Source organism: Fukomys damarensis, unplaced genomic scaffold (genome assembly GCF_012274545.1).
Source record: "Fukomys damarensis isolate Sample0158 unplaced genomic scaffold, DMR_v1.0_HiC HiC_scaffold_17, whole genome shotgun sequence".
NCBI classification, from domain to species: domain Eukaryota; kingdom Metazoa; phylum Chordata; class Mammalia; order Rodentia; family Bathyergidae; genus Fukomys; species Fukomys damarensis.
The window spans coordinates 46,778,766-46,792,851 of NW_022900929.1; the positions used below are offsets into that span (position 1 = coordinate 46,778,766).

At 43.8% G+C, this 14,086-nt stretch overlaps 1 protein-coding gene and 1 long non-coding RNA gene across 3 annotated transcripts in view; both read right to left on the bottom strand.

Annotated features, from left to right (window-relative positions):
- Positions 1–393: 393 nt before the first annotated feature.
- On the bottom strand, positions 394–6,553 carry LOC117286539. Its single transcript, XR_004517714.1, has 3 exons — positions 6,183–6,553; positions 2,157–2,618; positions 394–1,390 (listed from the first exon to the last, which is right to left on the bottom strand). It is a non-coding gene; the product is annotated as an uncharacterized LOC117286539 (long non-coding RNA).
- Positions 6,554–8,337: 1,784 nt separating this feature from the next.
- Positions 8,338–14,086, bottom strand: part of Prmt5 (protein arginine methyltransferase 5) — an 8,943-nt gene continuing 3,194 nt past the window's right edge. For both annotated transcript variants that reach the window (XM_010637797.3, XM_010637798.2), the window contains 13 exons: positions 13,880–13,992; positions 13,690–13,739; positions 12,852–13,015; positions 12,226–12,387; positions 11,815–11,892; positions 11,663–11,721; positions 11,457–11,579; positions 11,190–11,365; positions 10,450–10,559; positions 10,132–10,225; positions 9,837–9,953; positions 9,639–9,703; positions 8,338–8,904 (listed from right to left, as the gene is read on the bottom strand). In XM_010637797.3, coding sequence (XP_010636099.1) covers positions 8,752–8,904; positions 9,639–9,703; positions 9,837–9,953; positions 10,132–10,225; positions 10,450–10,559; positions 11,190–11,365; positions 11,457–11,579; positions 11,663–11,721; positions 11,815–11,892; positions 12,226–12,387; positions 12,852–13,015; positions 13,690–13,739; positions 13,880–13,992 — 1,464 coding nt within the window. In that variant the 3' untranslated portion in view covers positions 8,338–8,751. The remainder of the gene's footprint in view (positions 8,905–9,638; positions 9,704–9,836; positions 9,954–10,131; positions 10,226–10,449; positions 10,560–11,189; positions 11,366–11,456; positions 11,580–11,662; positions 11,722–11,814; positions 11,893–12,225; positions 12,388–12,851; positions 13,016–13,689; positions 13,740–13,879; positions 13,993–14,086) is intronic.

Consider the following 14,086-nt stretch of genomic DNA (forward strand, 5'->3'; position numbering starts at 1 on the left):
AAAAAAAAAAAAAAAAAAAAAAAAGAAAAAGAAAAAGAAAAGCTCCATTAAAAAAAAATTATTAGTCTGGAATTAATGATACAACATGGATAAATCTCAAAATAATTATACAGAGTAAAAGAAATCAGACCAAAAGTGATTCCATTTATATAAAATTCTAGAGCCAGGGATTTAGCTCAGTGGTGCTGCCACCTGCCTCACAAGCGCAAAGACCCGAGTTTGATTCCCAGTACCAAAAAATAAATAAATACATAAAATTCTAGAACATGCAAACTCATCTATAGTAACAGAAAGCAGATCAGTGGTTACCTGGTTAGAGGAGAGCAGGTGGTGGAGATGGAAAGGATTCTAAAAGTGCATCAAAAAACCCCTTTATGAGTAACAGTTTTATGGATGTTTATACATATCAAAACCCCCAGAATGTACACTTTAGTTTTATTGTACACCAATTACATACACATCAATGATGCAAAGAGGCTGACAAAATCACTTTTCATAGCCACAAAAGCTTTATCTTCTTTAAAGCAGCTAATATACCATCTACTGATGCAATTCCTGGTTACCCTCAGAGCCCACACCCTGATATGATGACTTGGTAAGTGAAAATAATTACACCCACCACTGATAGTACCTACAATTGCTAGGCACTGCGTTGGGCACATTATAGAGAGAGGATTCTTGGAAAAGAGTACTTGGAGCTGAATTTAAGGCTTAAACTGGAAATCAAGACAAAATTAAATAGGTGTTATCTAAAATCTAGTGAATATCTTACAGTAACCTCACATTTCAGGCTCCCTTTGGTAGCACATACAACCTTATTATCTACTTACCAATCAAAGGCAATATATGCTGAAAGCAGATAATGTCTGATTCATTCATCCAGATTTTTTTTTAAAAGACAGGGTCTTGCTATGTAATTCAGGCTGGCTTTAAACGAATATGTAGTACAGACTGGCCATAAACTTGTGGCAATACTCCTGACTCAGCTCCCAAGTACTGAGATTGCAGGCATATGCTACCATGCCCAGCTGAATGATCCATTTAGATCTTTAAAAGTGAGGTTTTGTGAACTGTCCAAAGTCATATAGCTCATAGGACCTCTTGATCATAGGTCTTCTGACTCAGTCTAATGTTCTAGCCAGGTTACTTCTCTCTCATATTTTTATTTTGTTGGTGTTTTTGGTTTTAGTACTAGGAATCAAACTCAGGACTTTGTGCTTGCTAGGCAGGTATGGCGCCACTGAGCTAAATCATCAGCCCTCCCTCTCATGTGGTTTACAACCTAACTTTAAAAGAAATAAAAGGACTGGGAGTAGTGGTACACACCTGAAATCTTGGCACTCCCAGCTCTTGGAGAATGCGATGGGAGGATTCTAAATTCAAAGCCAGCCTGAGATAGAAGCAAGAGTGTATCTCAAAAAGAAATGGAAAATGAAACAAATTCAGCTCTTATTTTCTTGTTGCTAGGACAAAATACCTGACATCCACAAGTTAAATGAGAAAAGGTTTACTTTGGCTCACAGTCTAAATTTCAATCCACAGTTGGCTGGCTCCAAGGCAGGGTAGCACGGCAGAGGAAAAACCGTTCATAACATGGCAGGCAGGAAGCAGTAGCCTTCCTCACCTTTTTATATTCCATCCAGCTACTGAAGATGGGGCTCCCCTCTTCAGCAATCCAACACCCAGTTATTGTTCCTATAATCCTGTATCACACCAATGATTGCGTCACCTACCCACAGCCCTGCCTATGAGCATGTCTTCACATCTGGTGGGCATCTAGATATAGGCTAGATATTATTTATTTCCAGGTTCTTTCTTTCTTTTTAAAAACCTGATATTCATTACTTAATTTGTAAAGCTTCCATGCAAACATTTCATTCCTGGCATCTGAATTACTATGAAAAGGTCTTTGGGTTTTGTTTAAGTGGTTTTACACTAATGGCTTCCACTAAATAATTTTACATAGGCACATGTTAACCTCTCTGAATCTTAATCTCATACGAATCTTGTTTGAAAGGCTCAGTGAAGTGTTCCCTTCAGTGATTCTGTTAGGCCCAAAACAGTCAAAGAAGGGGAAAAGTTAAAAAAGAAAATCTACCTTGAAGTTGGAAAATGAGGTACCTTTGTACCTTTTTTTTCCTTTGTCTTAATCTTACCCTTTTTCTGTGCTTGTTCTCTTTCTGCATTTTACTTTTATGTTGAAGATAGGTTCTCAGAATCTAACATTACAATTCAGACTTCAATCAAACTCTATATTCCTAATTCCACTGTCCACTCATGCCCAGTGTCAAGTTCCTTGGAGTCAATTTTGACTCGTCTCTTTCTTTTCTTTCACTCATCCTACAGTTGTCGTCAAAGTTGGTCAGCTTCTTTTTATGATTTTTGAGTTATCTACTTCTCTTTCCTTTTCCTTCTTCTCTGGCTTAATACTGGCTGGTTTCCTTTCCCTTAGGAGTTTTCAATTGGCTCCTTTACTTCTCCAGTAGAAGCAAGTGGTGTGATAAGTCATCTTAAACTTTCTTCCTTGAGTCCTTGAAAACTGTGTAAGAATTGCTTCTCCATTCTCAGGATGTTGGATAACAGAAATGTCCCGTTCACCAGTTTCAATCCATGGTTGACTATTTCCAAGGCAAAAACAAGATGGGAGAAGAAAACATGTTCAATGAGTGGCAGCCAAAAAGCAGAGAGCCTATTTTCTTGAAGTATTGGGGAAACCAGGGCCTCTACACTGAGCTAACCTCCCACTCATCCCACCTTTTTTTTTGTTTGTTTGGTACTGGGATCAAACTCAGCACCTTGTGCTTGTGAAGCACTATAACTATAATAGTACATAAGATCCTAATGAGATAACTGACAATGTGAAATAGGAAGAAAAGGGCTAACGGTATAGGGAAAGTGAGAAGGGTAGGGGAAAGGTAATAAGGGAAAGAAAAAAAATAAGAGAAATTGAAAAAATGGAAATAAAATGTTTGTAAATGGGGAGGGGAGGAAGGGGTGAAGGGAGGGCAGGGACAAGGGGAAAAAATGAGAACCAAGACCTGTCATGTAAAGGTACAACATCCAGCCGGGCGTGGTGGCATATACCTGTAATCCCAGCACTTGGGAGGCTGAGGCAGCAGCATCGCTGCAAGTTCGAGACCAGCCTGGGCTATATAGTAAGTTCCAGGGCAGTCTCAAGTACATAGTGAGACCCTGTCTCAAAAAAAAGTACAAGATCCCAATGATGAATGTAACTGTACTGAATACTTAAAAAGTACCAATAAACTCAATGAGATAAAAAGAAGTGATTGAGGGCCGGGGATTTAGCTCAGCGGTTCGGTGGCCTGCCTTGCAAGTGCAAGGACCCGAGTTCAATCCTCGGTACCAAAAAAAAAAAAAAAGAAATGATTTAAAAATCTATATAAAGACAGTATTTTTGCTGAATAATAAATGTAAGGGTACAAGATCCCAATGATGAATGTAACTGTACTGTATACTTACAAAGTCCAGTAAACTCAATAAGATAAAAAAGGAAATGATTTAAAAGTCTGTATAAAGTCAATATTTTTGCTGAATAATAAATGGCTATATCCCTTAAAAAAATAAAAAACCTCTGGACCTTCAAAATATTCCTTTCACTCATTTTAACTGCTAAATCTACACAAATTTTCTAAGAATTAGTTTTTGCAGTATTCCTAGTCCTCTCTAAATAAATGCTTTTGGTTGAACTGCTTTTTTTGTTGCCAGATGTGGTAGCGTATCGTTGTGATCCTAGCACTTGGAAGACTGAGGCAGGAAGGTCACCAGGAATTCAAGGCCAGCCTGAGCTACGTAGAGAGTTCAAGGCCAGCCTGAACTTCTGAGACTCTGTCTCCAAAAACAAAAACAGCCAGGGATTTAGCTCCAGCTCAATGGCACCATGCCTGCCTTGAAAAAGCAAGGTCCTGAGTTCCAACCCCAGTACTTGAAAAATAAAAACAAAAACACTATGTAGTTCAGGCTAGCCTTTAACTCTCAGCCACCTTGCTGTCTCAGCTTCCCCAGAGGTGGGATTATAGGCATACAAATCACACCAGGCTCAAGAATTCATGCTGTTGGGCTGGGGATATAGCTCAGGGGCAACGTACCCACCCTGCAAGCGCAAGGTCCCAAGTTCAAGCCCTGGTACCAAAAAATAAATAAATAAATAAATAAATAAAAGAATCAGTCACTGTTAAGTGAAGCTACATACCAGGGGTAACAACACAGCAAAAACCAAACTTTTTACAAGTTTTCTATTCTCTAGAGATAAACTCTATGTATGAAATGTTTACTCAGAAGTCAGCAATCTTATTCAAATACATATTTAGTCATACACTATATAATAACATTTCTGTCAACAATGGTGTACATATATGGCAGTGGACTCACAAGATTATTTTTAAAGTTTTTTTCCACTACTGGGAATTGAACTCAGGACCTTGAACTTGCCAGGCAGGCATGGCACCACTAAGCTAAATCCCTAGTCCTATTTATTCTTTTTGAGACAAGGTTTCATATGTAATTCAGGCTGGCCTCAAACTCAGGGCAATCCTGCCTCAGCTTGGTGAGTGCTGGGATTACAAGCATGCACCACCATGCCTCGAAGGCCAGTAATTTTCAAATTCTCTTTATGTCCTAATTAATGGGTTAAGGTCCATTCCATCCCATCCATATATACACTATATTCTTTCATCCCTGCTCCAAAAACTATATTAGAAGCCTACAATTATGGCTGGCTGTGCTTAGACTTTTAACATCAGTAATCCTAAAACCCAACCCACCACATAAACCCTATTGCCAAAGGGGCAAAGAAGAGTGAAGTCCACTGCCACCCAAGTTCAGGAACAATTCACAAAACGCCGCAGTCCCACAGGCGATGGGGGCACCATGTCCTGAGTGAACTCACTGAGCTGGGCACAAACACCTCAAAACTGAAGGTAGCTTAATTAAGAACATAACAATGAGAAAAATAAAACCAAAGAGAAAGGGACAAGAAAAGTGAAAATAGAAGGAAAACATGGGGGGAAATGACTGTATTTGAATAAATGTAGATGTCTATACACGAAAAAAAAGTCAGATCATGTTTAACTCAAAAAACAAAAACATTGCCTGCATGACTGCTGTCTCCATGTGTAATAAACCAGATTACTCTTTTTCTTTATTGTTTTTGGGTTTTTTTTTTTTTTTTTGAGACAGGGTCTCCCTATGTAACCTAGCCTGGCCTCAAATTCGGGGTGATCTTCCTACCTCAGCCTCCCAAGTATTAGCAAGAAGATCGCTGAGTTGGAGGCCAGCCTGGGCAACATAGTGAGCTCAAGGCCAGCCTGAACTACATAGCGAGTTCCAAAAATAGGGCTGGGTATTTAGCTTAGTGACGCCGTGCCTGCCTTGCAAAGACAAGGTCCTGAGTAGTAAATAATAAAAAATTAAATAATAAAAAATAAAATGAAATGATCCGGTAAGTAATTTACTGGTATCTTCTCTGCCAAACCAACATCTCAGTACTCAATCCTCACCATATACCTCACCATATGGCCTCACCATATACCTCCAGAAATCTATGTCTGAAAAAGTTAAAAGTCTTTTAACTTTTTTTTTTTTTTTTTTTTTTTTTGGTGAGGATAACACAATGAATGTGAGTTTTCAGGGTACGTGAAAACGAGAGGGGAAAAAACTGTTATTAAAAACAGGGTGTTTTTGCCCAGACTGGACTCGACTTTGCAATCCTCTTGCCTCAGCTTCCCAGAGTGCTGGGATTACAAGCGGCGGCCACCACGCCCAGCATAAGAAATCTCAATTCCCTCATCTGCCTGAGTGGTGGCACAGGTGACTGAAAGCACATGTTTCCTCTCAAACTGCAAACGGTCGACGTTCCCTCTCCAATAGGGATGACTTTAGGGATGACGCTGCAGGAAGTGGAAAAGATCTAAGCCACTGGCATCCTTGAAGCTGCATCGTTATCGGTATAGGAGGATGCCTAACTCTAAAGTTCTTTCGGTGGGCTACATTTAGATAATGAATATGTCCAGAACACAATAAGCAAAAACCCGTGTTTTGTTTTTAATTTTAAAAGTAGGCCTGATTCTATTAATGAGTTTTTTGCCTGTGACGTCAGGCGAGGTGCCACTCAGCAACGTCATACATAGGTGACGTAAGGGGGACAAGGTTTGGGGGTTTCTCACCAGTTCCGGGTCCCCGCAGGGGGAGTTCCGGTTTTCTCAGTTCCTTTAGGTGTGTGGGGGGGCGCGAAGTTCAGCTATTTCCTACAGTTTCAGCTGTGAAAGCAGCACTGCAGCCGGAGCTGCTCCTCTTCCCGCAAAATGGCGAAACCTCCACTATCTTCCAGCGCCTTTCGCAATCTGCGCATGCGCCACAGCACTAGGCGCTGGCTCTATACCCGCGTTTTTGGCGCAATATTCCAAAATACAAGTTTTCATTGGCTTATATCCTAGTTGTGGGTGGAGCTAAACTCAAGTGTTTCTTAGGGCACAAACACCTCAAAACTGAAGGTAGTTTAAGAACATAACAACAATCAACTTTCCATTGATTGGTTAATGCCTCACACTCAAAGGTGAAAGCCTTAGTTGGTAGACGCCCATCACTCCTACCATTGGTTAAGTGATTGCGGAAGGCGGGAGAAACCGGATCAAACAAGAGTGAAGGACCTCGGCAGGGGTTCTAGCTGTTGTTCCGCTGCCTGCCTCGCAAGTGCAAGGTCCTAAGTTTGATTCCCCAGTACCAAAAAAAAAAAAAAAAAAAAAAAAAAAAAGAGTGAAGGACCTACTTGTCCCACTCCAGATTCAACGCTTTGAGCAGAGCCAAAGAAGGATGAAGAACATCTTTGGCTGTTCCTAGTTTGATTTGCCAAGTACGTGCTCTTTCCAGAGACGGCTTTGTAAAGAGCAGTTGCGCTTTTTCACTTGGGGAATGCGGAACTCCACATCCCCATTCTGAGCAGGTTCTGTACCCAAACCTCTGGACCATCGCCTGCTGAACTCAGTACTTGGGACCTGAAAGTCTTCTCACAGACTAATCTGCCACAGAACCTGGTCCCAGAGGTTACATACCTTCAGCTCAATCAGTTCCCCATATACCACCCACTTCAAGGGTAAAATTGAGTTTCTTAGGTAGCGTAGTATTTTGACCACTAACCAGAAAGAACTGATATCCACCTTGTTTTGTTTTGGTTTGGTTTCTTGAGACAGGGTCTGTCTAGTTCAGACTGCCCTGGAACTGTGTAGCCCAGGCTGGTTTTGAACTCATGGCGATCCTCTTGCCTCAGCCTCCCGAGTGCTGGGATTACAGGTGAGCGCCACCACACCCAACTTCCACCTTCATTTTCTAAGTGTTTCCAAGACCCCCTCCTAGAGACTTCATCTGCCAAATATAGCTGACAAAAGCTTCACTGGTTAGTTGGAGGACCTGTGCTCCAGTTGTCATATGTACTGATACATCATTCTACAGACTTCCTTCTGCAAAATGGAAGTTGGACTAATGATCTTAGTATTTAAGACTAATCCTGTGTGGTGTTTTGTTTTTGTTTTTCTGAGACACCCTATCACATCTAGCCCAGGCTGCCCAAACTTGTGATCCTCCTGCTTCAGCCTCCCAAGGGCCGGGATTATGAATGTATGCCACTATGTCCACCGTTGTGATTTTATTCAAATAAAATAGGTAGCCTCTTGCTGAAAGTTTCTCTTCCGAAGGGAAGCTGGTTTCACTATCACAATTCTCTGGTGTCTCCTCCCCAGAGCCTAACCATGGATCCTAAAAGACAATAGCTCACTGGAAGCTGGTCAGAAAAGCCTGGATGCAAGAGTCCAAGAATTACATGTTTGTGTGTGTAGTGTGGTTCCAGGGATGGAACCCAGGGCCTCAGGCCTGCTAGGCAAGTACTCTGCCACTCTGCTACACTTCCAGGTCTCACTTGGTTTTTGTTATCATTGTTTGGTGGTACTAGGGTGGGGATCCAGGATTCACACTGAGCTACATCTCTAGCCCATTATATTTTTAAAATATAATTCTGAGATAGGATTTGCTAAGTCACCCAGGCTGGGATCCAACTTGCAATTCTCTTGACTCAGTCTCCCAGAGTGTTGGGATTACAGATAGAAGCTACCACAACCAGCCTCTCACTGTTTCTTTCTTTTCTTTTCTTTTTGGTACTGGGGATCCAATTCAGGTCCTTACGCTGACGAGGCAGGTGGAAGAACCACTGAGCTAAATCCCCGGCCCTCATACTCTGTTTCTTAAACTAGGTTCTTTGGATCTTAGCTAAGGACACAGATCTGAATAACATTCCTGGGATCTAAGTGAGGTGAGGAAAAGGAGGCGAGGGGCAGCAGAGTAGTGCAGGAAAGAGCCATAACTTCACTTTATTTGTATTTCCTCTTATGCAAAACCATCAAAACAAGGACAGAGGAGGGCAGGGAAAGGGCTGAAGATCGTTCAATCACATGTTTCAGGGCTATTCTACGGAGTCCTTAAGGCTGAGTGCCTGTTGATGCAGCTCCAGATCCAACACTAATTCCTTACACACTGGCCCACTTTGTAGAGTGCTGGCTTGAGCCCCGCAATTAATTCTTATCCTTTGCCCATCTTGATGTAAGGTAGGAAAGCAGACTGGACTGCTCCTCTCTGATGGGCAAAGGGATTCACAGATGTACTGCACCCTTAGGTGTACTGCACCTTCTGTGCTAGCTAGGCAGAGCCCAAAGCTGCTTCCAAGGCTCTAGACCCTTGCACACAGGCCTAGAGGCCAATGGTATATGAGCGGCCTGTGGGGTTGTGAATAGCAGAGCAGACTGGTGCTGTCACAGCCCATTCATACCAGACCTTCTTGGAACTGCTGCATCGCCAGAATCGCACACAGATGGTCTGGCCTTCATGTACCGTAATGGGCTGCTGTAAGAAGGAAGACAGGGAGGTTCAGGGTAGAACTAATGAGATAGATGGAGCAATACTTAGAGGAGGTGTAGATGAAATACATGAGAGACTACTCCAGCCCACAAACACACGTATCAAATCTATCAATAGGAGACAATCAAACACTGACCAAATAAAGGTGCGCTGGGTGCTGTGAATATGTACAGGGTGCCATGAAAACACCTATGAAAGGGAATGCTAACCTTGGCTAGGAGGTCAAGGAAAGTTTATGTGACAGCAGAAATGTTCAAGGAGACCTGAAAGATTACTTAGCTGGGTGGAGAAATGAGCAAAGAACTTTACAGGTAAAGCAGAGATGTGGGAAACCTGAGGCAGGAAAGTCCCAAGTAATACAGGAACCAAAAGAAGGCTTACAGGGTTGAGGCAGTGGGAGCCACAGAATAGCAGCTAAAAAGGCAGGCAAAACTATACTAATTCTTATTAGCAGAGATGCTGCAAATTCTGGCCTTTATTCCAAAGAGCACTGGGAAGGCACTGCAGAGATTTACACAGGAAAAAGAGAAGATCAGAGCTGTTAAAAGATGACTCCTGCTCAAAGCAGAGAATGGAAACGTTGAGGCAACTGCAGATAACCCCAACACCAAGGAGCAGAATATGGGTCATAGCCAAGTATCACCATCGGGGAAGGAAGGAAGGGCAGAGCACCAATGGCAAAACTGACTCCTTCACCCAGTCTTAAAGGTAATTCCTACCTTAATGGGGAAGAGGATGGGAAACCATGAGAACATCCCAGGAGAGTGAGTCTCCGGATGGATACCTGTGTGGACAAAACAATGAAAAAATGAAGGTCCCCACAGACTCTGGAACTCCCCCTGAACCTAAATGACACATGTACACAAGCTGCCCAGGCTGTACACCCTTGGACCCTGCCATTCCGTACTGCGACTCACTCAGAGTGATGTCCTGATAGAGCACAGTCTCAAAGTAGCCTGCAAAGCCATGAAGCACTGTGTTCACCTCCACAGGAAACTCCAAGGTGCAGTAGCGGTTGTTGTCAATCATAGGATCTGTCAAGAAAGAACTGGGTGGTGGATGAGGGGCCAGAAGCCTGGACAACCTGGTAGAACGTGAGCATGGTCCAGGAATGGAAGCCTAGCTAGGGCAGACTCAGAAGAGCAGTGGGAGAAAGCAGGCGGGTGAGCTCAGACTTCGCTAGTCAGAGAGGACAGCCATGCAGGAACCTACCTCTGTTGGGATGGCTGAAGGTGAAACAGGGTTGGGGAGCAGAGAGCTGGTGGAAGTTGTGCAGCCGTACCACGTAAGGCATCTCAAACTGGGCCTGTCCCGAGTGAGAGGGGGAGAAAGAGAAGGAGAGCTGCAGAAAACGGACAGGACGCCCACTTCCCCAGGGAAAGAAGCTCAAGCCCCAAAGACACAGAAAAAGAAGAAAACAGTTTCACTTCAACCACTCCCCCCGCCCACTGCTCCTTCACTTTAGTGGAAGAAAGCTATAGGACTAAAGGCAAAGTACTTCTTTCGGGCAGAGAGACGCTCTCTCTTTACCTCAGGATCACGGTCCTTTTCTCGACAGGCTCGGACCTCATTGTACAGCTTGGAGGAGGAGATGGGAGCCAGGAAGGAAGTGTACTCCCCTGGGATGCTCACACCATCATCTGCAGAGCAGGGGTCGGATTAGTTCCCAAGGGAGGAAAAAACTCATGTCTCCCACATCGAAACCGGCCAAGGCTGGCAAAGGCACAGCAGGAAGAGACAGCTTGATATTGTCACATTCCTAGGCTAGTCTGCTCCCAATTCCTCTCATGGGAGATTTCACTGCTAGCTTAATTTGCAGTCACAGAAGATTAAAACTGAAAGAACCTAAGATACTCAATCATGTGTTTATTTTAATAATGGGGCAAGTCCGGAGGCAGGCTTTGGACCCTGTGTGAATATAACAGTGTACTTAACGCAAAGATGGCTACAATATCAACTACATGATATAGTCATTATGAGACTTGTTGATGGAAATGTCATTAGGTATTCTAATCTGGTGGTTCTGAACTTGTGTGTGAAGTCACAAAGTTCCACAAAAGTTCCTGATGAAAGCTAAGCCCAAGGTACATCTGCAAGCTCAGGGAGTCCGTAGTCCTCAGGTAAAGAATCTGCTCTACTCTCCTCCCCTCAAGGGCAGGGAGTGGTAGCTTGCAAAGTCATGATTTGACCCAAGTCCAACCATCACCCCCTAGACCCTGGAACCTTCTCCCAGCCTGCTGCCCGCTTTATACACCCCACCCTGAAGACACCTTTCAGGAAGTGCTGTGCTCCATCCAGACATTCAGGTGACAGCTCATTGTCAGCAAAGGAGCCCAGAAGCTCACTGACAATTATGTCTGCTTTCTCTGGAGCCGCCCATTCCCTCATGTCTGATGACACTACTGTCACCTGGCTCCCCCATTCTTCAAACTGCCAGTTCTCTAGCCTGAAACAGAGATCGTACAGGTGAGAAACGATGTTACGGAAAACGGGCAACAGGGACAAATTTCCCAGCAGGCAGGTTCCTTCCTACTCACGTCACCACAGCATTTGGGTTCTTCTCCACAGCATACAGCTTTATCCGCCGGTTAGCCTGCTTGGCAGCCCGCAGGGAAGCATTCACAAGGGGACCCCGGCCTGCTCCCAGCACCATCAGTACCCTAAGAAAGGGGAAGAGTCAAGCATATTCAGCATATCAAGAAATAGGCACACAACTCCCTGGGGTTGCAGGGAAAGCACTCACTGGACATTGGTATCTTTCTCTTCTTCTGGTACTCGGTCTAGCAGACACTTATAGATGGCCTGGAGGAAGGAGAAAAGACCTCATGGCTAGAATCCCAACTCCCAAGGTTATCCAGGCCCTGTGTACCTTCCCAAGCTGGCCCAATACTGTACCTGCTGGTACTGAGAGTATTTGATGGGGTCCTTTTCAAACACTTCATATGTCTGAGACTCCAAATTGTCCATCAGTGGCTGATGAATGGGAGGAAAAGACAAAGTAGGACAGTCAGTTCCTATCAAAACAATGCATCAGTACATCAGAAACTCACTGTCAGCTGGGCAAGGTAGTACAAGTTCAAGACCAGCCTGGGCCACTTACTGACTTAATGAGACCTTGTCTCAAAAATAAAAAAAGAGCTGGAGATTTTGCTCAGTGTGAAGGCCCTAGGTTCAATCCCCAGTACCATCAAAACAAAAAACAAAACCTTCCTACCTTCTCCTGAGCTTCAGTAGGATTTTGGGACATCTTCTCTCAAGAGGTGTTTCCCACCCTGCCTCCTGTATCTCAGTGTACTGCAAACTCACCTGCAGTGGGGACTGCAGATAGTCTTCATAGCCCTTGGCAAAGAGTTCGTAGGCATTAGGTGGAGGGCGGTTCTGGCTTAAATATTCCAAGTACTGGAGGTAGGAGCAGAATTCCTTCTCTGAGTGGTGGTTGGTGCCTGTGATGATGAACTGCACCTCCAACTACAAGAGAAGTCAGACCATCAGACCCAGCCCTGGACCAAGATTCTCGGATACTGTATTATGGTTCATGCACAAAGACCCCTACCATAAAATAAGGCCTGGAACAACAGCTGAGTATATGCCCCCAAACCAACAAAAGGAGCCTGAGCCTTCCATGAATGTAAAATGCCTTCTAATACAATATGAGCATCATCCTAACTCAGAGGCCACAGGAATCCTTGCTGTAACTTCTAAAATAAAATCTGCAAATTTGAGTTTTCTTCCTTTTGACAGGTTTCTGGGGTGCCTACTGACATTTGCTTTATTGTTCTCAAGACACCCAACTTTCCTGAAATTGCTCTCCAGAAACCAGAGGAAACACATTATACACAAAATAACAGGAATAGCCAGACCACTGGGGGGAGAAAGCATCATACCCAAAATAACAGAAATAGCCGGACCATGTTTAGAACCCTTCCACCTACCTTGAGGAGCCGGAAGATCAGCCTTTGGTGCATCTTAGAAAGAACAGGAAATCCCTTCTTGTTAGTCAGGAAAATGCTGGTGGGAAGAATGGCTGCTTTGATGGGTTCCCCGAGCCAACGGTCAATGACATGATTAGATGGGAGGTCAGCCCCAATTTCAAGAGCTACACAAGGGAAGAGAAAGACCTGTCAACCACTGTCAGGCAAGGTCTTTCTTGCTCCTTTGCATAAGGTCTGTTTCCTATTCTTAAGAACAAGGTAGACAGGGCCTGGGAGCACACGCCTATAACCCCAGAACTCAGAAGGCTGAGACAGGAGGCTCACTGAGAGTTGGAGCCCACCCTGGGCTACATAGTGAGTTCAGCCTAAACTACACAGCAAAACCCTGTCTCAAAAAAGAAAAGAGGTCCGGGGATTTGACTCCGGAGATTTGGCTTAGTGGTTCCACCGCCTGCCTCACAAGTGCAAGGGCCTGAGTTCGATCGATGGCACCAATAAATAAATAAATAAACAAATGAAAAGAAAAAAAGTAGAATAAGGCATAGGGAAAATAGTCAAAATGCTGAGTATATGTGAAACTGCTCATATTTTTCCTGGGCTGGAAAATGAATCCAGGGCCCTCTCACTGAACTACATCCCCAATCCTTTTTTTTCCATTTCCTTATTTTGAAAACAGGGTCTCACTTAAATTCCCCAGGCTGGGATCCAACTTGCAATCCTCCTGCCTCAGCCTCCCAAAGTGCTGGGATTACGTGCATGTGCCACCCCACCGTACTGCTGGGCTTTACTGATTCTTATTCATGAGAGATCATACCTATACCAGGATCCTCAGACTTACCTACTGCAATTCTCTTGCTATAGTCACACAAGGTCCGGAAATTGTGCCACCTGTCCAGTCAAATACAGAAAAATATTGTCAAATAAATATGGCTCTCCTATCATCATAACTCAAGGAGACCTTCCTGTTTCCACCCATACTTCCCCTTACCTTACCCCTTGCCCCGGTACAGCAGCAAAAGGAGACATACCACATCCATGTTTTCTCCTCCCCACTGTACTCCTCTGAGTGTGTAGTTGGTGCATTTTCAATTATATCATCTCTCAGGTCCTCTGGTGCAACCAAGGGTACCCGCATCCAGAACTGCACATGATTGTGTAACAAACTTAGAATTCTGTTTTGAATTCAAGTCCAGAAAGCTTTCCCCAGTTAAAAATGTTTTTTGGTTTTTTGGGGG